Source organism: Balaenoptera physalus (assembly GCF_965194825.1).
Source record: "Balaenoptera physalus genome assembly, chromosome: 19".
Taxonomy (NCBI): Eukaryota; Metazoa; Chordata; class Mammalia; order Artiodactyla; family Balaenopteridae; genus Balaenoptera; species Balaenoptera physalus.
In genome coordinates this window covers 605,301-627,342 of record NC_138900.1, presented here as the reverse complement: position 1 = coordinate 627,342, position 22,042 = coordinate 605,301, and the positions used below count along the sequence as shown (strand labels likewise).

General features: G+C 41.3%; 1 protein-coding gene across 20 annotated transcripts in view; it reads left to right on the top strand.

The window, feature by feature from the left end:
* The window catches only part of LOC309648103 (zinc finger protein 154-like), a 202,525-nt gene that overhangs the window by 99,609 nt on the left and 80,874 nt on the right, over window positions 1-22,042 (top strand). For 11 of the 20 annotated variants that reach the window (XR_014256470.1, XR_014256471.1, XR_014256472.1 and 8 more), the window contains 4 exons: window positions 5,335-7,212; window positions 8,549-10,055; window positions 13,698-14,260; window positions 15,516-15,642. Coding sequence is in view for 14 of the 20 variants with exons in the window: in XM_082436220.1 (XP_082292346.1) it covers window positions 14,228-14,260; window positions 15,516-15,642 (160 nt within the window). In the remaining 6 variants the exon portion in view is untranslated. The other 9 variants (XM_082436225.1, XM_082436227.1, XM_082436230.1 and 6 more) reach the window with 9 other exon arrangements.

Here is a 22,042-nt window from a genome sequence, read left to right as displayed (position 1 = left end):
CTTTTGTCTCTTTAGGTAGGTTTATTCCTAGGTATTTTATTCTTTTTGTTGCAATGGTGAATAGGATTGTTTCCTTAATTTCTCTTTCTGATCTTTTGTTGTTAGTGTATAGGAATGCAAGAGATTTCTGTGCATTAATTTTGTATCCTGCAACTTTACCAAATTCATTGATTAGCTCTGGTAGTTTTCTGGTGGCATCTTTAGGATTCTCTATGTACAGTATCATGTCATCTGCAAACAGTGACAGTTTTACTTCTTCCTTTCTGATTTGTATTCCTTTTATTTCTTTTTCTTCTCTGATTGCTGCAGCTAGGACGTTGAATAATAGTGGCGAGAGTGGACATCCATGTCTTGTTCCTGATCTTAGAGGAAATGCTTTCAGTTTTTCACCATTGAGAATGATGTTTGCTGTGGGTTTGTCATATATGGCCTTTATTATGTTGAGGTAGGTTCCCTCTATGCCCACTTTCTGGAGAGTTTTTCCCATAAAATGGTGTTGAATTTTGTCAAAAGCTTTTTCTACATCTATTGAAATGATCATATGGTTTTTGTTCTTCAGTTTGTTAATATGGTGTATCACATTGATTGATTTCTGTATATTGAAGAATCCTTGCTTCCCTGGGATAAATCCCACTTGATCATGGTGTGTGATCCTTTCAATGTGTTGTTGGATTCTGATTGCTACTATTTTGTTGAGGATTTTTGCATCTGTATTCATCAGTGATATTGGTCTGTAATTTTCTCTTTTTGTAGTATCTTTGTCTGGATTTGGTATCAGGGTGATGGTGGCCTCACAGAATGAGTTTGGGAGTGTTCCTTCCTCTGCAATTTTTTGGAAGAGTTTGAGAAGGATGGGTGTTACCTTTTCTCTAAATGTTTGATAGAATTCACCTGTGAAGCCATGTGGTCCTGGACTTCTGTTTGCTGGAAGATTTTTTTTTTTTTTTTTTTTTTTATTTGCCTGTGTTGGGTCTTCGTTTCTGGGCAAGGGCTTTCTCTAGTTGCGGCATGCGGGGCCACTCTTCATCGCGGTGCGCGGGCCTCTCACTATCATGGCCTCTTGTTGTGGAGCACAGGCTCCAGATGCACAGGCTCAGTAGTTGTGGCTCAAGGGCCTAGTTGCTCCGTGGCATGTGGGATCTTCCCAGACCAGGGCTCTAACCCGTGTCCCCTGCATTAGCAGGCAGATTCTCAACCACTGTGCCACCAGGGAAGCCCAACTGCGGGAAGATTTTTAGTAGTTTCAATTTCATAACTTGTGATTGGTCTGTTCATATTTTCTATTTCTTCCTGGTTCAGTCTTGGAAGGTTTTATACCTTTCTAAGAATTTGTCCATTTCTTCCAGGTTGTCCATTTCATTGGCATAGAGTTGCTTGTAAGTTGTCTCTTATGATGCTTTGTATTTCTGCCGTTTCTATTGTAACTTCTCCCTTTTCATTTCTAATTTTATTCATTTATTTAATAAATTTATTTATTTTATTTCTTTCTTTTTGGCTGCATTGGGTCTTCATTGCTGCGTGTGGGCTTTCTCTAGTTACACCGAGTGGGGGCTACTCTTCGTTGTGGTGTGCAGGCTTCTCATTGCAGTGGCTTCTCTTGATGCAGAGCATGGCCTCTAGGCACTCGGGCTTCCATAGTTGTGGCTTGTGGGCTCTAGAGCACAGGCTCAGTAGTTGTGGCACACGGGCTTAGTTGCTCCACGGCATGTGAGATCTTCCCAGACCAGGGCTCGACCCCATGTCCTTTTCATTGGCAGGTGGATTCCTAACCACTGCACCACCAGGGAAGTCCCTCTAATTTTATTGATTTGAGTCCTCTCTCTCTTTTTCTTGATGAGTCTGGCTAAAGGTTTATCAGTTTTGTTTACCTTCTCAAAGAACCAGCTTTTAGTTTTATTGATCTTTGCTATTGTTTTCTTTGTTTCTATTTCATTTATTTCTGCTCTCATCTTTATTTCTTTCCTTCTACTAACTTTGGGTTTTGTTTGTTCTTCTTTCTCTAGTTCCTTTAAGTGTAAGGTTAGATTGTTTGTTTGAGATTTTTCTTGTTTCTTGAGGTAGGCTTGTATTGCTATAAACTTCCCTCTTAGAAATGCTTTTGCTGCATCCCATATGTTTTGGGTCATCGTGTTTTTGTTTTAATTTGTCTCTAGGTATTTTTTGATTTCCTGTTTGATTTCCTCAGTGATCCCTTGGTTATTTAGTAACGTATTGTGTAGCCTCCATGTGTTTGTGGTTTTTACGTTTTTTTCCCTGTAATTGATTTCTAATCTCATAGCGCTGTGGTTGGAAAAGATGCTTGATATGATTTCAATTTTCTTAAATTTACTGAGGCTTGATTTGTGACCCAAGATGTGATCTATCCTGGAGAATGTTCCATGTGCACTTGAGAAGAAACTGTAATCTGCTGTTCTTGGATGGAATGTCCTATAAATATCAATTAAATCTATCTGGTCTATTGTGTCATTTAAAGCTTCTGTTTCCTTATTAATTTTCTGTCGGGATGATCTGTCCATTGGTGTAAGTGAGGTGTTAAAGTCCCCCGCTATTACTGTGTTACTGTTGATTTCCTCTTTTATAGCTGTTAGCAGTTACCTTATGTATTAAGGTGCTCCTATGTTGGGTGCATATATATTTATAATTGTTATATCTTCTTCTTGGATTGATCCCTTGATCATTATGTAGTGTCCTTCCTAGTCTCTTGTAACATTCTTTATTTTTTTTTTAATTTTTTTAAAAAATTTATTTAGTTATTTATTTTTGGGTGTGTTGGGTCTTCGTTTCTGTGCGAGGGCTTTTCTCTAGTTGCGGCGAGCGGGGGCCACTCTTCATCGCGGTGCGCGGGCCTCTCACTGTCGCAGCCTCTCCCATTGCAGAGCACAGGCTCCAGACACGCAGGCTCAGTACATTCTTTATTTTAAAGTCTATTATATCTGATATGAGTATTGCTACTCCAGCTTTCTTTTAATTTCAATTTGCATGGAATATCTTTTTCCATCCCCTCACTTTCAGCCTGTATGTGTCCCTAGGTCTAAAGTGGGTCTTTTGTAGACAGCATATATATGGGTATTGTTTTTGTATCCATTCAGCAAGCCTGTGTCTTTTGGTTGGAGCATTTAATCCATTCACGTTTAAGGCAATTATCCATATGTTTTTTCCTATTACCATTTTCTTAATTGTTATGGGTTTGTTTTTGTAGATCCTTTTCTTCTCTTGTGTTTCCCACTTACAGAAGTTCCTTTAGCATTTTTTGTAGAGCTGGTTTGATGGTGCTGAATTCTCTTAGCTTTTGCTTGTCTGTAAAATTTTTGATTTCTCTGTCGAATCTGAATGAGATGCTTGCCAGGCAGAGCAATCTTGGTTGTAGGTTCTTCCCTTTCATCACTTTAAATATATCGTGCCACTCCCTTCTGGCTTGTAGAGTTTCTGCTGAGAAATCAGCTGTTAACCTTATAGGAGTTCCCTTGTATGTTATGTATCGTTTTTCCCTGTTGCTTTCAATAATTTTTCTTTGTCTTTAATTTTTGTCAATTTGATTACTGTGTGTCTTGGCGTGTTTCTCCTTGGGTTTATCCTGCCTTGGACTCTGCGCTTCCTGGAGTTGGGTGGCTGTTTCCTTTCCCATGTTAGGGAAGTTTTTGACTATAATCTCTTCAAATATTTTCTCTGGTCCTTTCTCTCTCTCTTCACCTTCTGGGACCCCTATAATGCGAATGTTGTTGTGTTTAATGTTGTCCCAGAGGTCTCTTAGGCTGTCTTCATTTCTTTTCATTCTTTTTTCTTTATTCTGTTTGGCGGCCGTGAATTCCACCATTCTGTCTTCCAGGTCACTTTATCCGTTCTTCTGCCTCAGTTATTCTGCTATTGATTCCTTCTAGTGTAGTTTTCATTTCAGTTATTGTATTGTTAATCTCTGTTTGTTTGTTCTTTAATTCTTCTAGGTCTTTGTTAAACATTTCTTGCATCTTCTCAATTTTGCCTCCATTTTTATTCCGAGGTCCTGGATCATTTTCACTATCATTATTCAGAATTCTTTTTCTGGAAGGTTGCCTATCTCCACTTCATTTAATTGTTTTTCTGGGGTTTTATCTTGTTTTTTCATCTAGTACATAGTGCTCTGCCTTTTCATTTTGTGTATCTTTCTGTGAGTGTCACATTTAGGTTTCCTCCATGTCCTTTCATGACTTGGTAACTCATTTCTTTTCAGTGCTGAATACTGTTTCTTTGTATGGACCACAGTTTATTTATCCATTCACCTACTGAAGGACATCTTGATTACTTTTGGGCAATTAAGAATAAAGCTGCTATAGGAAGTTCCCTGGTGGTGCAGTGATTAAGAATCTGCCTGGGGACTTCCCTGGTGGCACAGTGGTTGGGAATTCGCCTGCCGGTGCAGGGGACACGGGTTCAACACCTGGTCCGGGAGGATCCCGCATGCCGCGGAGCAACTAAGCCCGTGCGCCAAGAGCCCGTGCTCCACAGCAGGAGAGGCCACCGCAATGAGAAGCCCGCGCACTGCAACTAGAGAAAGCCCGTGCACAGCAGCAACAGACCCCAACGCAGCCAAAAATAAATAAATAAATAAATTAAAAAAAAAAAAAAAGAATCTGCCTGGCAGTGCAGGGGGCACGGGTTCCAGCCCTGGTCTGGGAAGATCCCACATGCCATGGAGCAGCTAGGCCCGTGTGCCACAACTACTGGGCGTGCGCATCCCAACTACTGAAGCCTGTGAGTCTAGAGCCCGTGCTCTGCAACAAGAGAAGCCACCGCAGTGAGAAGCCTGTGCACTGCAACAACGAGTAGCCCCTGCTCACCACAACTACAGAAAGCCCACACGCAGCAATGAAGACCCAACTTGGGGGAAAAAAGCTGCTGTAAACATTCATCTGAGGATTTTGTGTGGGCATAAGTTTTCAGCTGCTTTGGGTAAATACCAAGGAGCTCCATGCCAAACTATATGATAAGAGTATGATGAGTTTTATAGGAAACTGCCAAACTCTTCCAAAGTGGCTGTACCATTTTGCATTCCCACCAGCATTGAATGAGAGTTTCTGTTGCTCCATGTCCTTGTCAGCATTTGGTATTGTCAGAGTTCTGGATTTTGGTTATTTCTAAAAGATATGTAGTGATACCTCGTTGTTTTAATTTGAAATTCCTAATAACAAATGATATTGAGCATCTTTTCATATGCTGTTTGCCATCTATATACCTTTTTTGTGAGGTGTCTGTTTATTGTTATATAAAGAAAAACAGAAGCAAAACAAGTTTATTAACCACATTTACGTGAACAACAATTTTTTGTCTTATTTTTTGGCTGCGCTGCACCACATGCAGGATCTTAGTTCCCCAACCAGGGATGGAACCCGTTCCTCTGCAGTGGAAGCATGGCGTCTTAAGCACTGGACCACCAGGGAAGTCCCAACAGCGATTTTTTTAAACCACCTAAAATTTAGATGCTTCCAAAGAATTCAAATTAGGATTCATCATAGCATCACATCCTTCAGATTCATATTTTACTTGTTTATGTTAATGGTCAGTAAATTATTAAACTGTTTTTATATTTATTTATTTTATTTATTCATTTTATTTTTTGGCTGCATCAGATCTTAGTTTCAGTACATGGGATCTTTCATTGCGGTGCATGGTCTTTTCTCTAGTTTTGGTGCATGGGCTCCAGAGTTCACGGCCTCTGTAGTTGTGGCATGAGGGTTCCAGAGTGCATAGGGTCTGTAGTTGAAGCATGCAGGCTCTCTAGTTGTGGTGCGCAGGCTCAGTAGTTGCAGCATGGGGTCAGTAGTTGTGGCATGTGGGCTTAGTTGCCCCATGGCATGTGGGATCTTAGCTCCCTCACCAGGGATTGAACTGGCATCGCCTGCATTTCAAGACTGATTCTTAACCACTGGACTACCAGGGAAGTCCCAGTCAATAAATTGTTAAATAACAAATGGTTAATTCGAACTAGAGTTTAGGGGACATATAACTTTTGATGAAGTACAGACTACTTATCGTGATTATATGCTAACAAATAAAATATTTCTGGCAGGATACACAGTCGTTGATAACAGAACTTAACTCCTGTATTATAGAGGATGGGGGAGTAAACAGAAGAATGAGGAAATAGCATTTTATGCATATGCACTTAAATCTACTCAAAATTTTCTAAACAAAAAGTCTAGGTTTTATAGTACACATTGAAAAAATAATCAGGAAAACACTGGTAAACCAAAACAAAAATGTGTGTGGGGATATGTATGAAATTAATCAATACATGCAAATTATAGAAAAATATTGGGAATTATAATAAAGAGAAATTACATAAATGAATTTAAATAATAACTAGATACATCATTTAAATGGGAGTGAGCATCACAAAGTTTGGGTAATTACAAAAGATCACAAAATATCTTTGAATCCTGGACCAGTTGTGGTCACATGTCTCATCCCCATTAAAAACTGCAGTCATTCATGAAAAAAATCTAGTCTGTGTCCTGTCTTTTTCAGAGTGATTTCTGTGGAAGGACACTTAGGGACTGAATCAAACACATCTTATTTTCAGGGGATGTGACAGGAAAATCCCCCCACCCCCACCCAGCTCTGTGGCTTGAATTTTGGAAGTCAGATCAGACCAAGTTATCACTGCTCAAAGAATGAGTGGGGCGAAATCGTTAGAAATCCTCACAGATCTGGAGCCAGTGGTGACTTTCAGGGAAACACTTAGACCTTAACACCATTATGCACCTTCATTATTACTTCCCTCTAAGCTTGGCAATCTTTCATTCATTCTTTTATCAAATGAAGCGTTTATTGTTTTGAATGAGAGGTACCTTCTTTTCACTGATCCCAGTAATTTGCTGTAGACATAAAATTACTGATAAAATAAAGTGCATCCTGTTCCCCAGAACCACTAAGAAAGAAGATGGAGGTGTTCAGTTCTATACTAATCACAGAAAGTTTACAGAGACTATTCAGAGTTCTCTGTAGTAACAGAACCGATGTATATACAGGGAGAGAGAGAGACTTAATTTATTATTTATTTATCTATTTATCTTTTCTCAGCGATAACAGTGGTGAGAGAGAGACATTTTAAGGAACTGGCTCACAAAATGGTGGTGGATGGCAAGTCCAAAACCTGCAGGGAAGGCTGGCAGGCTGGAGACCCCGGGAATAGCAGATGTTGCAGTCTGAAGACAGCTTATAGGCAGAGTTCCCTCTGTAAGTGTCTGTGTTCTAATCTCCTCCTATTATAGGGACATCAGTCATATTGGGTTAGGGCCCACCCTAATGAACTCACAGTAACTGAATTACCTCTTTAAAGACCCTGTCTCCAAATACAGGCTTATTCATAGGTCCTGGGGGTTAGGATTTAAACATATGAATTTGGTGGGGGGCATGGGAGGACACAACTCGGCCCATAATACTTCATACTCTGGCATCACTGAATTCATGTCGTTCTCACATAAAAAATACATTGACTCCAACCCACTTGCCCGCAAAGTCTTAACCCCTTGGATCATGCATTACATGCCCATCATATCTTCAACAAATAATCATCCAGCCACAGCCTTGATGTTCTCTCAGGAGCAGGCTTCCCCAGTTTTTACAAGAGAGATAGGCTTAGAATTCCCCTAGTCTTCAAATTCCTGTTCCTTTTTGCTTAACAATTCCTGCTTCAGTTTCTCTCTCTCCTCTTGCATGTACTGTGAACAGCAAGGAGAAACCAGGCCATGCCTTCAAGAGCTTGCTTAAAAATCTCATGTCAGTATCCAGGTTCATCACTAACAGGTTCTACTTTCCACAAAACATGAAAATGCAGTTTGGCCAAGTTCTTTGCCACTATAACAATGATTGCCTTTCCTCCCATTTCAAATAACATGTTCCCACATTTCTGTTTCAGCCCTCATCAAAAGCAGCTTTAATATTTATATTTCTAGCACTCTTCTGTTTATGAAGAAGAGCTCTCCTTTTTTTCTCTCTGAGCCCTCTTCAGAATCACCTTTAGCTTTCATATTTCAATCAACAGTCTCTTCAGGGCAGTCTAGGCCTTTTCTAACATGTTCTTCAAAACTCCTTCAGCTCTGCTCATTACCCAGTTCCAAAGCCACTTGAGTATGTGTAGGTATTTGTCATAGTAGCACCCCTCTTCCTGGTGCCAAAGTCTGTACTAGTTGGTGTTCTTCAGAGAAACAGAATCAGTAGGGTGTGTGTGTGTGTGTGTGTGTGTGTGTGTGTGTGTACACAGTGTGGAGGCACAATTCCTTCTGTCCTTGTCTGCACCCTTGTCATCTTACAATATATTGCATATTTTATTTATTATTTGTTTTGTCTGATGTATATCTTTTTTGTTGCTAGTATTGGCTTAATAGAGGCAGGTCCTTTACCAGATATTTTTCTTCCTGATACCTCTTACAGACACGAATAATGTTTGACACACATCAGATGCTTAACACATGCCTATTGAAGCAGTGAATAAAAGTATACCCATTTTGTTCATGTTCCTTTTTAAGATTCTGTAAGTTCTTCCTACTTCTCTCTTTTCTTCTTCTTCCAGGCTGCAGTAGTGCTCAGAAATCACAAATGAAAAATAATAATATTTTCTAGGTAAAACACTTGGGTTGGTGAGAAACACAGCCCATGAAGCCCATCCTTTGTCTTAGCTGTCTTCTGTCACTTTTTAGACTGTGTCTTGCCTATCAATTTTACCTGATCTTTTCCAGCCATTTCAGATATGTTATGGCCTGGGTTCCTGGCTTCTCCCCCTCCTCAATAAATTACTTAATCACTACTAATAGTTCTCAATAATTTGATCATTTTTAATTGTTTCTCTAAGATCATCTCAAGTCCCCATGCTCACACTGCCACTGCATTTACGTGTGAAATAAAAATTCCTTACCAGCAAGTACATGACGTGATATTGTCCCAAACCTTTATCTACCGGGTAAAATGACCCCTGTGTACATGTGCAAAGATAGGAATTTGGAAATTTTTGGCTTACAGTGGTATTTATGCCATGACATTGAATGAGATCACTAATAAAATGTGTGCAGATTGTGAGGAGAGATGACTATTGATTAAACTCTCAGGAATTCCATTACTAAGTGGATGAGAGAAAATGAAGAATCAGCAAATTTAAGTTAAAAATGCAAAAGTTATCAATGATGTCAAGAGCTACTGAGAGGAAGTTTAACGAAAATCTTACGTATCACTGTTATGTTTAGGAGTTTGCTCATGACATTGGTTTTGTGAGGATAAAACTGCACATAGAATGAGTGAAGAATTACCTAAGAGTTGAGATAATAGAATAAGAGAGGGAAAACGCTCTAAAAAAGTGGAGTTGTAGAGACTTCCCTAGTGGTGCAGTGGTTTAGAATCTGCCTGCCAATGCAGGGGGCACGGGTTCAACCCCTGGTCCAGGAAGATCCCAGGTGCTGCGGAATAACTAAGCCCATGTGCCGCAACTACTGAGCCTGTGCTCTAGACCCTGCGAGCCACAACTACTGAGCCCACGTGCTGCAACTGCTGAAGTCCGCACACTAGGGCCCGCGTGCCCAAACTACTGAGCCTAGAGCCCATGCTCCAAAACAAGAGAAGCCACAGCAATGAGAAGCCGGTGCACTGCAATGAAGAGCAGACCCCACTCGCCACAACTAGAGGGAAAGCCTGCGTGCGGCAATGAAGACCTAACGCAGCCAAAAAATAAATTTAAAAAAAACAGTGGCGTTGCAAAGGGTGTGAGAAATGGTAGAATCAGAAAATGTACTGGATACAAGAGTGAAGTGTAATTGTTTCAAGGTATCCAATATTTATCAAGTTATTTTTAAGAGATTCAAAGAGACTGAAGCGCATTGATGAGATTATCTTTCAAGAGATTTGATAAAACAGCTTGTCTTGGCCAAGAGCTTCTCCTTAGGGTGTCTCCGTAAAGGGTCTTTGAACACAGTGGCAGTTTTGGAAGGAAATATTTTCTAGATGATATTGGATATAAACTTGTCCTTTGTCTTCACAGAGTGGGCAGGAGGAGTTGTCTTAGCCATTAAGCTTTGCCCCAGTATTTCAAGGTGGGTGGAACTCAGAGTGACATCCCCCAAGTGCATTGGATTCTGCTTTTTCCTCTGCTGGATACTGTAGCACTTGATAAATACCTTTAGTTGCTGTGAGTAAACTGGACCAAGACAGAGGAAAAACAACTGCAGAAAAAATTCATAGATACTGTTTTTCAGTCATTTCAGAAAGGTGTATTGCCTCACTACATGCATTCATGTTGTTCTTCATTGACCTGATGTGTTACGGGCTCATGGTCTACCAGCGGCTCCATGGGTCTTTTCCCGCACAGACACAAGCAGAGAATCCAGTGCGTTCATAGCAGCAGCCTCTCCCCTAGACTTTCCCATGAGACCAAAGCACCATTCTTACCGTGCTGAGGAAAAAAGCCACGTTCACCATTCTCATTCTGGTGAATATGTTGTCTGCTTTTACCCTCTCTCTTTATTTTATCTTTTTGGATAACCCTGATTATGAACCCACACCATGGTCTAATGAACGCCTCTGAAAAGGTATTTTCAGGTTTCCCGACATTCATCCCTTAGTGCTCTTTGGCAGTGACACTCAGCTCTCTCAGTTTAGCTTTCCTGTTGGGCAAGGAAAACAAATATTCTGAGTGTAGCTCCTGGGCTATAAATTCTCTCTAGAACACCCTGCCGTTTATTTAATCAACTTTATATATTTGTATGCTCACGTTTTATGTCATTTCATCTTCCAGAAGATTTTGACTCAAAATTGATAACAGTGATAATAACTCTGCTTCATATTACAAGTAGAGTATAAAAACACGAAAGCTACTCATAATTATCCAAAAATAATTTTCTAAAATTATATAATGTTATTCACTACAGGTTCAGGGAATTTTATGATAATATAGAGAACGTTCAAGATTTAGGAGTGTAGGTTATAACAGCACTTTAATTTAAACGTTAAACTTTATGTTGACACTTAAAAGATTTATTTGAATTTACAAAGCATAGTGGGGAAAATAGATGTTTCATTTGGAGAGCAAAAGACCTGGGAATACTTTTGAGCTGTAAAGTCATATATGGAATTCAAAGACTGAAGGAAGATCGATGTGTTTGTGGTATAGTGTGCGATGGAAAGAGTGATGAGAAAAGAAGCAGAGGAAACAGGCTTTTTTTGCCAGGTATCAGAGGATATCTCAGTGATGAGAATGATCCGAACTTTTTGTAGGGAAGATGATGAGTTTATGGGGGATTAGTCAGGTGGGATAATAATCAGTGTTGTATATGGTAACAAGTGTAAGTATTCAATTCAAATAAATTTACTTTATTAAACTCTACATTTTAGCATCATTTAATATTTGTTTTAATTGAAAACTTTGTGTTTGTTTGAAGTAGTTCTTAGAAGTGATGCATTTACAGTATTTAATAGGCATATTTTGGAAATTATGCTTTTATGAAAGTGAATTTTAGAAATTGTGATCTATTGGCAATTGAAGGATACTTTTAAAAGTTGAATGCTCTTTTCCTCTTTATTACCCAACTGTAATAAGTTATTTGCCTTTTATTACCACTAACATTTATTAACATAATACCTGTCAAACGTTGAAGCACTAACTCACAAAGGGACTGTATTTGGACATAGGGCATTTATAGAGGTAAATAAAGATAAGTGAGGTTATAAGAGTGTGGCTGTATTCCATTAAGACTGGTTTTCTTCTGTTGACAAAAACTCAATTAACAATCAAGAAGAAAAAAGTGAATTTTATTCAGTTAAACTGAGGTTTATAACCCGGGGGACAGAGTCTCAGAATGTCTGAGATCTGTTCTGCCTGTTGGAAGTTGAAGGCACAACGATATACATTTATGAGACAAAGGATCATACAACAAAATGACATGCTGACATTTTATACAAAGTTCATAGGCCAAGTAAGCATGTACAAAGCAGTCAGTGAGTCACCATAACCCCCAATAGAGTTGGGAAAGAATGCTAATCTTTTAAGAAGTTACATTGCTAGCATCAGAAGAAAGGGAAAAAAAATTGATCTTTACAGTCAAGAAAGCATTCCCATCTTTGAGGAAGACTAGTTAGTGTGTCATGCAGATGCACACTGCACATTAAGGAGGTAGAGAGGCCAAAGCAGAAAATTTTATGTTTAAATTTTCTTGTCCTGCCTTGAAATATAAATTTCATTGCATCACTCATAAGATGAGGGATAGACACCAGGAGAATGCACACGAGGAGAAAAGGCCATGTGAGGACAGAGCAAGAAGTTGGCTACCCAAAAGCCAAAACAGAGGCCTCAGGAAAAACTATACTTTTTGACACCTTCCTGTTAGACTTTTAGCATCCAGAACTGCAAGAAAATAAATTTCTGTTATTTAAGCCACCCAGTCTATACTCTTACTAAACCAGTTTCATTTGCCCGATGCACAGCAAGCCAAACGCTGAGACGCTGAGGTTTGCAGCAGAGAAACTGTTTATTCATAAGGCAGCCAAGCGAGGAGAAGCAAAGACAAATCTCAGATTCACCTCCCTAAAGGGGAGGGGCTAGGAATGTTTATGGGATAAAGCTGGGTGGGGGGGATGGGAATTGAAGATAAGAAAAGGTGATTGTTGTTCTGCACAGGTAAAAGTAAGCTACAGACATTTTCATGAGACACCTGTTCAGAAAATGGCAGCGTTAGCATGTTCTGAGGGTGGGCTGTTGGCCCTCTGACATCAAAAGGTCACTGAGCCGACATTTGCGCATGCCCAGATGGAGGGTCGGTGGTCTTAACCAGTTTTAACCAGCTCAAGCTCAAACTGGACACAGCTGACTCCCAATTTCCTAAAACAACTTGGGCAAAGATCTTATTGTTTAGGCTATTTGCCGCTTGGGAGTACCTGCAAGTTTTTGTAAAAGCAAAGTGAGCTTGATCAGTGAAAGCAGGTTACAGTTTATAACCTATGACTACCCTAGGTTTCAATAGTATTCAAATGTTATGGCAGCCCTAGCAAACTAACACAATTCTCATTTAATATTTTCTCATCACCAAATAAATGAGCTCAACACCCAAGAAATATAGTTAGGCCTACAACACCACTTCTGCTGTCACAGTAAAGTCTGCCATCAGACAACTGAAGGAATTGGAGGACCAGTAGAAGCACCACCATTTGAAACCTTGCTAGCCTTTAATAAATGGGTTGATTTGTGTAACAAAATATATATATAGAGAGAGAGAGACAGGGGGAACACAATTGTAACAATTCTAAAAAGGCCACAAAATTAAAAATTAGCTTTTATACAATTTAGGGCATTTAGTTTGGCAGTTCCTATTTTTCTTCCACTTCTGATGATCCTGTTGATTTTTGCTTCTACTCCTCAAAATGACTGATAACATAGGCAGGGGAACCGTTTTCTGTGGGAACCAGAGGCAGAGCTCCTGCTTGTCCATCCTCTTCAGGGCAGCCGAACATCGCACTACTTGCTTTTCTGTCATGGACCTGTATGGAGTCTTTTTTTCTTCTTCCTGACCAAACAAACTGAAACTTAAAAAACTGAATAACACTTCCGGCCACATGCATTTGAAGAGCAATTAACAATGTTTCTAGCTATGTGTGGACTCATTTTATGTACGAATGACTGGAATGATACGGCCATTTAGATGAGTCGATTTGGGAGCATCGCAAATAATACTTTTATCCTCTAGGAGCTGCCTGGGCTTCGTGGAGTCTGAAATAATATCTCTTCGCAGCCTTTAACAACGACCAAAGCCCCTCCCTCCTTTGAGGTAGGAACACCACCAGCAGCGTTCCTCAGGGGGCTGCAAATCCAATGCTCCTGTTGAACATTATGAACTAGCTTCGCCGCGGCCTCTGGAGCGCTGGGAACTACATTACCCAGAAGGCACGGGCGGAGAGGCCGCAGTTACGAGGCAACGGCCAATCAGGATGAGGGGTTCCCGCGCGTGAGCGTCGGGGCGGGACTTCCGGCGACCCCGTTGTGGCGGTCATTTTTGCTCCCCTCCGGTTTGTTCGCGCTCCGGAGCGTTGTGTCAGGATCGAGGTGACGGGACCGAGAAGATCCGAGAGGAGGGCCTGTCCCCGCAACACAGGGGCAGGTCTGAGGCTCGGCGACGCCGCCCGGGGTATCCCGCGCCAAGCCCGGAAGAGTGACCGCCGTGCCCACGTTTCGCCTCCTCTCCCGCAGCTCCCGGCCCCGCTCTATCCACCGAGTCCGATGGCGGCGGCGGCGCTGAGGGACCCGCCTGAGGTAAACGCTCGTCCTCCGGCCCCTCACCGCCCTCACTGCACCAGACACCAAAGTCCCGAGTGCGGGACGCCTGCTCACGTGCCCGCAGCCCAGGCCGCGGTGTCCAGGACGGTGAGGTGGCCGTGGGCGGCGCGTGGGCGAGGGTGACAGGCGGAGGGACCGGCAGGTGCAAAGGCTTGGAGGTCGGACTGAGCCAGGAGGATTCGGGAAACCTGGGGTCCATCTTATGGCTGCAGTAAAGAGAGTGTGAGGTGGAATCACGCCTGGACCGGCAGAGAGAGAGGTTGTTCCTTTATTCTGAGGGACCTGGGAGCCACGGAGGGCTGTGAACGGACGAGGAACAGTGTATGTGAGGGCTTTAAAAGTTTTCAAAAAGCTGCTCAGAGAAGAGAACGGATTGGAATGGGGGTGACAAAGAGAGGCACAGGGAGTTGAGTCCTCGTCCAAGGTCGCAGGATCTGATGAGAGGCAGCAGAGGTTAGTCTGTCAGCCTGAGGTCACTAGGTTCCAGGGCTGGGTGGGGATACAAGGGAGTCCTGCACACATGGAGCCCAGCCACGGTTGCCCAGGTTCTGAAGGTTGAAGAGGCACTTGTGGAACCTATGTAAGGCAGGAGAGGGTGTCCCAGTCCCTCACTGGTTCTGGGTGGCTAATACTGAAACAGAGGTCAGAGCAAGGCAGGCAGGGCTTTCCCTGGCTGTGGGCTCCCTCAGAGAACTGGGATTGTACCAGATCATGTTTGATTTTGTTAAGCACTCTGTGGATGCCATGTTCCAAGTACCTGGGTGAGTCCAGAGAGGTGCCTGTGATGTGGGGCAGGGAGGTGGTAGAGCTGTGGGAGTGCAACTGTGAGGTCTGAAGATGTGAAAGAGGTTTGGACAACTGAATGGCGTGCACATCAAGGGGAAGTGTGAGCTGAGGGCCCACAGGCCCTGGTGTTGGGGATTAAGGGTAAAGATGAGCCCATGTTTGGCTGTGTCTTGGAGGCACAATGTGGGAGACCTCAGGGGAATTACTTGGGGGGAAGGATGGGGCCCTGTAGGCCAGGCCCAGAGTTTAGATGGCATTTATCTCCCCGGCCACCGCCTTTTGTTGCTGAGGGCTGAACACAGTGAGGAGAGATCAGGCATCACTGGCACCAGGCCTGACGTGGGGAGCTCTGATGGAGGATGACCGTGGAATACATGTGTGAGGAGATGAATTGTGGGTCCTCAGAGAGAGAATGTTTATGTTTCATCTATCTCATTCATGACAGGGTGGTGTGACCTTTGAGGACATTGCCCTGTACTTCTCCTGGGAGGAATGGAAGCTCCTTGATGAGGCTCAGAGACGCCTGTACCATGATGTGATGCTGGAGAACTTTGCACTTGTATCTTCACTGGGTAAGAGCCTCACCCTCCCCAGTGACCTGGGCTAGGCTCTGTATCCTGCCTCACCCTTTTTTCTCCAAGGTGTGCTCTGTCCTTCTCACATATGGAGCTTGGGCACTGCTTGTTTCCCCAGCTTTCTGGGTAGTTGCTGTGATAGTTAGGGCTGGGTTGTTTGCACTGCCCCCTTCTCTCCCCGTAGCCCCAATACAGTCTGTACTCAACCCTCATAGGGATGGATTTGAGTAAGCAGTCTTGGAGTGAGGCTAAAGGATTGCATCTTAAACTTGCCCTTTCCCTGGTCAGGTGGTGTATCCAGGTCCATGGCACTTCTGTGTCCCAGGTTTTGTTCCTTTTTGTCATCTGACATTTCCTTCTGCCTCCATATGCCAGGAATTGAAGGTATTGTCATGACCATTACTTACCTGGACCATGGGCTGTTTTCCAAGGCTGTCCTTAATGGTTCTACTTGTGTTGTTTAGATCTCTTTTCTTTTTTCTTTTCTCCAGCTTATTGAGGTATAATTGACAAATAATACTGTATATATTTAAAGTGTACAGGGAGTTCCCTGGTGGTCTAGTGGTTAGGATTCAGCGCTTTCACTGCCGTGGCCCGGGTTCAATCCGTGGTTGGAGAACTGAGATCCCACAAGCCGCGCGGTGTGGCCAAAAAATGAAAAAAAAATTAAAAAGTACAAGGAAGTGTACAATGTCATGATTTTATATATACACACATACAGTATGAAATGATTACTACAGTCAAGTTGATTAACACATCCATTACCTCACATAATTGTATTTACATTTTTCGTGTGTGTGAAAACACTTAAGATCTACTCTGTTAGCCCATTTGAAGTATACAATACAGCATTACAATACATTACAGTACAGTATAGGCTTCATGCTGTATTAGTTCCTCAGAGCTTATTCATTTTATAAAACTGACCAACATCTCCCCATTTCCCCAGACCTGAGCACCTGGCATTCTACTCTTTGTTTCTGTGGGTTCAACTGTTTTTTTTTTTCAAGATTCCATATATAAGTGATAACATACAGTATTTGTCTTTCTCTGGCTTATTTCACTTTGCATTATGCCCTCCAGGTTCATCGTTGTTGTCCAAATGCATGATTTCTTTTTTTAATGGCTGAATAATACTCCATTGCATATAAATGGACTTTATTAATCCATTCATTCGTAGACAGATACAGGCATATTGCAGGTTAGGTTCCAGACCACCGCAATAAGGTGAGTAACACAATAAAGTAAGTCACAAAAAGTTTTGTTTTCCAGTGCCTATAAATGTTATGTTTACACTGTATAGTAGCCAGTAACTGTGCAATAGCATTATGTCTTAAAAAACAACATATAGGGCTTCCCTGGTGGCGCAGTGGTTGAGAATCTGCCTGCCAATGCAGGGGACACGGGTTCAAGCCCTGGTCTGGGAAGATCCCACATGCCACGGAGCGACTAAGCCCGTGAGCCACAATTGCTGAGCCTGTGCGTCTGGAGCCTGTGCTCCGCAACAAGAGAGGCTGCGATAGTGAGAGGCCCGCGCACCGCGATGAAGAGTGGCCCCCACTTGCCGCAACTAGAGAAAGCCCTCACACAGAAACGAAGACCCAACACAGCCATAAATAAATAAATAAATAAAATTTAAAAAAAAAAAAAAAAAAATATATATATACCCTAGTTAAAAAATACTTAATTGCTAAAAAAAATTTTAATCATCATCTTAGTTGTATCTTTTTGCTGTTGGAGCAATTTATTTAAAAAAAATTTTTTTAATAAATACATAAATTAATTAATTAATTTATGGCTGCGTTGGGTCTTCGTTGCTGCGCGCAGGCTTTCTCTAGTTACAGTGAGTGTAGCTACTCTTTGTTGCAGTACAGGGGCTTCTCATTGCGGTGGCTTCTTTTGTTGTGGAGCACGGGCTCTAGGTGCATGGGCTTCAGTAGTTGTGGCGCGCAAGGTCTAGAGTGCTGGCTCAGTAGTTTTGGCGCACGGGCTTAGTTGCTCCGCGGCATATGGGATCTTCCCAGACCAGAGCTCGAACCCGTGTCCCCTGCATTGGCAGGCAGAGTCTTAACCACTGCGCCACCAGGGAAGTCCCTTGCCTTAATTTGACTGATCAAGGTGCTGACTGATCAGGTTGCTGAAGGTTTTGGTGGCTTTGGCAGTTTCTTCAAATAAGACAACAATGATGGTTGCCACATCAATGGACTCTTCCTTTCAGGAATGATTTCTCTGTAGCACGCGATACTGTTTGATAACATTTAACACACAGTAGAACTTCTTTCAAAATTGGAGTCAATCTTCTCAAACCCTACTGCTGCTTTATGAACTGATTTTATGTAATATTCTAAAGCCTTTGTCGGGCTTCCCTGGTGGCGCAGTGGTTGAGAATCTGCCTGCCAATGCAGGGGACACGAGTTCAAGCCCTGGTCTGGGAGGATCCCACATGCCGCGGAGCGACTAGGCCCGTGAGCCACAATTGCTGAGCCTGCGCGTCTGGAGCCTGTGCTCCGCAACAAGAGAGGCTGCGATGGTGAGAGGCCCGTGCACCGCGATGAAGAGTGGCCCCCACTTGCCGCAGCTAGAGAAAGCCCTCGCACAGAAACGAAGACCCAACACAGCCATAAATAAATAAATAAATAAAATTTTTTTTAAAAAAGCCCAATTACATTTTTAAAAATTTAAAAAAATAAAATAAAATAAAGCCTTTGTCATCATTTCAACAATCTGCACAGCATCTTCACCAGGAGTACATTCCATCCAAGAAACCATTTTCTTTTCTCATCTGTAAGAAACAGCTCCTCATCTGTTAAAGTTTTCTCTTGAGATTGCAGCAATTCCGTCATCTTCCAGCTGCACTTCTAATTCTAGTTCTCTTGGTTTTTCCACTACATCTGCAGTTACTTCCTCCACTTAAGTGCTGAACCCCTCAAAGTCATCCAGAGAGTTGGAATCAGCTTTTTCCCAACTCCTGTTAATGTTGATATTTTTACCTCTTCCCATGATTCATAAATGTTCTTAATGGCATCTAGAATGGTGAGTCCTTTCCAGAAGGTTTTCAATTTAATTTGCCCTGATCCATCAGAGGAATTGCTATCTATGGCAGCTATAGCCTTATGAAATGTATTTCTTAAGACTTGACAGTGTAAACTACTTGATCCATGGGCTACAGAATAGATGTTTTAGTAGTAGGCATGTAAAGAACATTAATCTTGTACATCTCCATCAGAGCTCTTGGCTGACCAGCTGCATTGTCAGTGAGTAGTAATATTTTGAAAACATTTTTTTTTTCAGAGCAGTAGGTCTCAACAATAGTCTTAAAATATTCAGTAAACCATGTTATAAGGAGACGTGCTGTCATCCAGGCTTTGTTGTTCCATTTATAGAATATATGCAGAGTAGATTTAGCAGAATTGTTAAGGGCCTAAGATTTTCAGAATGATAAATGTGCGTTGGCTTCAACTTTCAGTCACCAGCTGCATTACCCCTAACAAGAGAATCAGCCTGTCCTTTGAAGCTTTGAAGCCAGCCTTGACTTCTCCTCTCTAACTGTGAAAGTCCTAGATGCCATTTTCTTCCAACATAAGACTGTTTCATCTACATTAAAAATGTGTTGTTTAGTGTAGCCATGTCCATTAATTATCTTAGCTAGATCATCTGGATAACTTTGGTACAGCTTCTACATCAGCATTTTTTTCACCTTGTACTTTTATGTTATCGAGACAGCTTCTTTCCTTAAATCTCATGAACCAACCTATGCTAGCTTCATACTTTTTTTTTGCAGCTTCTGACCTCTCTCAGCCATCACAGAGTTGGAGAGAGTTGGGGCCTGACTCTGGATTAGGCTTTGGCTTAAGGTAATGTTGTGGCTGGCTTGATCTTGGATACAGATCACTAAAATTTTCTCCATATCAGCAATGAGACTATTTTTCTTTTTTTTTTTTTTTAAATAAATTTATTTATTTATTTATTTATTTTTGGCTGTGTTGGGTCTTCGTTTCTGTGCGAGGGCTTTCTCTAGTTGCTGCGAGCGGGGGCCACTCTTCATCGCGGTGCGCGGGCCTCTCACTGTCGCGGCCTCTCTTGTTGCGGAGCACAGGCTCCAGACGCGCAAGCTCAGTAGTTCTGGGACACGGGCTTAGCTGCTCCACGGTATGTGGGATCTTCCCAGACCAGGGCTCGAACCCGTGTCCCCTGCATTGGCAGGCAGACTCTCAACCACTGCGCCACCAGGGAAGCCCTTTGCTTTCTTATTATTTGTGTGTTCACTAGAGTAACACTTTTAATTTACTTCAAGAACTTTTCCTTTGCATTTATTGACACAACTTGGTTAATACTGTTTGGTCCAAGAGGCCTGGCTTTCAGCCTCTCTTGACTTTTAACTTGCCTTCCTCCCTAAGCTTAATCATTTCTAGCTTTTGATTTAAAGTGAAAGACATGTGATCCTTCCTTTTACTTGAGCTCTTAGAGGCCATTGTAGGGTTATTAATTCGCCTAATTTCAATATTGTTGTATCTCAAGAAATACAGAGGCGTGAGGAGAAGGAGAGAGACGGATTTGCCAGTCGGTAGAGCAGCCGAACACATACAGTGTTTATTGATTAAGTTTGCTGTCCTATGGGTCCAGTTTGTGGCACCCCAAAACAAAGATCACTGATCACAGATCACCATAACAAGTATAACAATAATGAAAAAGTTTGAAATATTGCAAAAGTTACCAAAACCTGACGCACAGACACAAAGTGAGCAAATGCTGTAAGAAAAATGGTGCCAGTAGACTTGCTTGACACAGGGTTACTGCATACCTTTAATGTGTAAAAAAAAATGCGTTATCTGTGAAGCACAATAAAACAAGGTATGCCTGTACTTAGGTTGTTTCTATACCTGGGCTATTGTGGATCATGCTGCAGTGAACATGGGGATGCAAACACCTGTTTGAGATACAGATTTTGTTTCCTCTGGAAATAGACACAGAATTGGGATTATTGGACCATGCAGTAGTTCTATTTTTAATTTTTAGGAAATTCCATACAGTTTTCCCTAATGGCTGTACTGATTTACATTCCTACCAACAATGTAGAAGGCTTTCCCTTTCTTCACATCCTAACGAACATGTATCTCTTGTCTCTTTGATAGTAGTCTTCCAGACAGGTGTGAGGTGATATCTCCTTGTGGTTTGGATTTGCATTTCCCCGATGTTAGTGATGTTGAGCACCTTTTCATATACCTGTTGATCATTTGTATGTTTTGGATAAATATCTGTTCAGGTCCTTTTGCCCATTTTTAATTGGATTCTTTAGTTTTTTATTGTTGAATTATATGAGTTCTGATATTTTCTGGATATTAACCCCTTATCAGATAAATCCTTTGCAAGTATTTTCTCCTTTTCCTTAGGTTGTGTTTTCATTTTGTTTCCCTTGCTATAAAGAACCTTTTCCATTTGATATAGTCCCACTTGTTTATTTTTGCTTTCATTGCTTGTGCTATTGGTGTCATCTAAAAAAATCATTGCCAACACCAATGTCAAGGAGCTTTTTCTCTGTATTTTCTTCTAAAAGTTTTACAATTTCAGGGTTTATGTTTAAAAATTTTAATCCAATTCAAGTTAATTTTTGTGAGTGGTGTGAAATAAGGCTCTAGTTTCATTTTTTTTGCATGTAGATAACCAGTTTTTCCATCACCATTTTTGGAAGAAGCTGTCCTTTCTCCATTGTGTGTTCTTGTTGTGCCTATCAAAGATGAGTTGACCATATATGCGTGAGTTTATTTCTGGGCTCTTTGTTCTGTTAAGTTGGTCTGTTTTTATGCCAGTACCATAATGTATTAATTACCATAGCATTGTAATATTTTGAAATCAGGAAATGTGATGCCTCTAGCTTTGTCCTTTTTCAAGATTGTTTTGGCCATTTGGGATTTTTCATGGTTCCATACAAATTTTAGGATTGTTTTTTCTATTTCTGTGGAAAATATCATTGGAATTTTGATATGGATTGTTTTCAATCTATAAATTGCTCTTGGTAAAATTAACAATATTAATTTTTCCAATCCAAGAATACTGGATATCTTTCCATTTATTTGTGTCTTCTTCAGTTTCTTTCATTGTTGTCTTATGATTTTCAGAATGTAAATCTTTCATCCCCTAGGTTAAATTTGTTCCTGAGTATTTTATTCTTTTGATGCTATTTAAAATAAGATTGTTTTCTTAATTTTCTGTTCAGACAGTTTTTTATTAGTGTATATAAATGCAACTGAAATTTGTATATTGGTCCTTTTTATCCTGCAACTTTACTGAATTCATTTGTTAGGGTTGAATTTTGGGGTTTTCTACATATAAGAGTGTGTTACCTGCAAACAAACACTTTTCCTTCTTCCAGTCCAATTTGAATGCCTTTTCTTTCTTT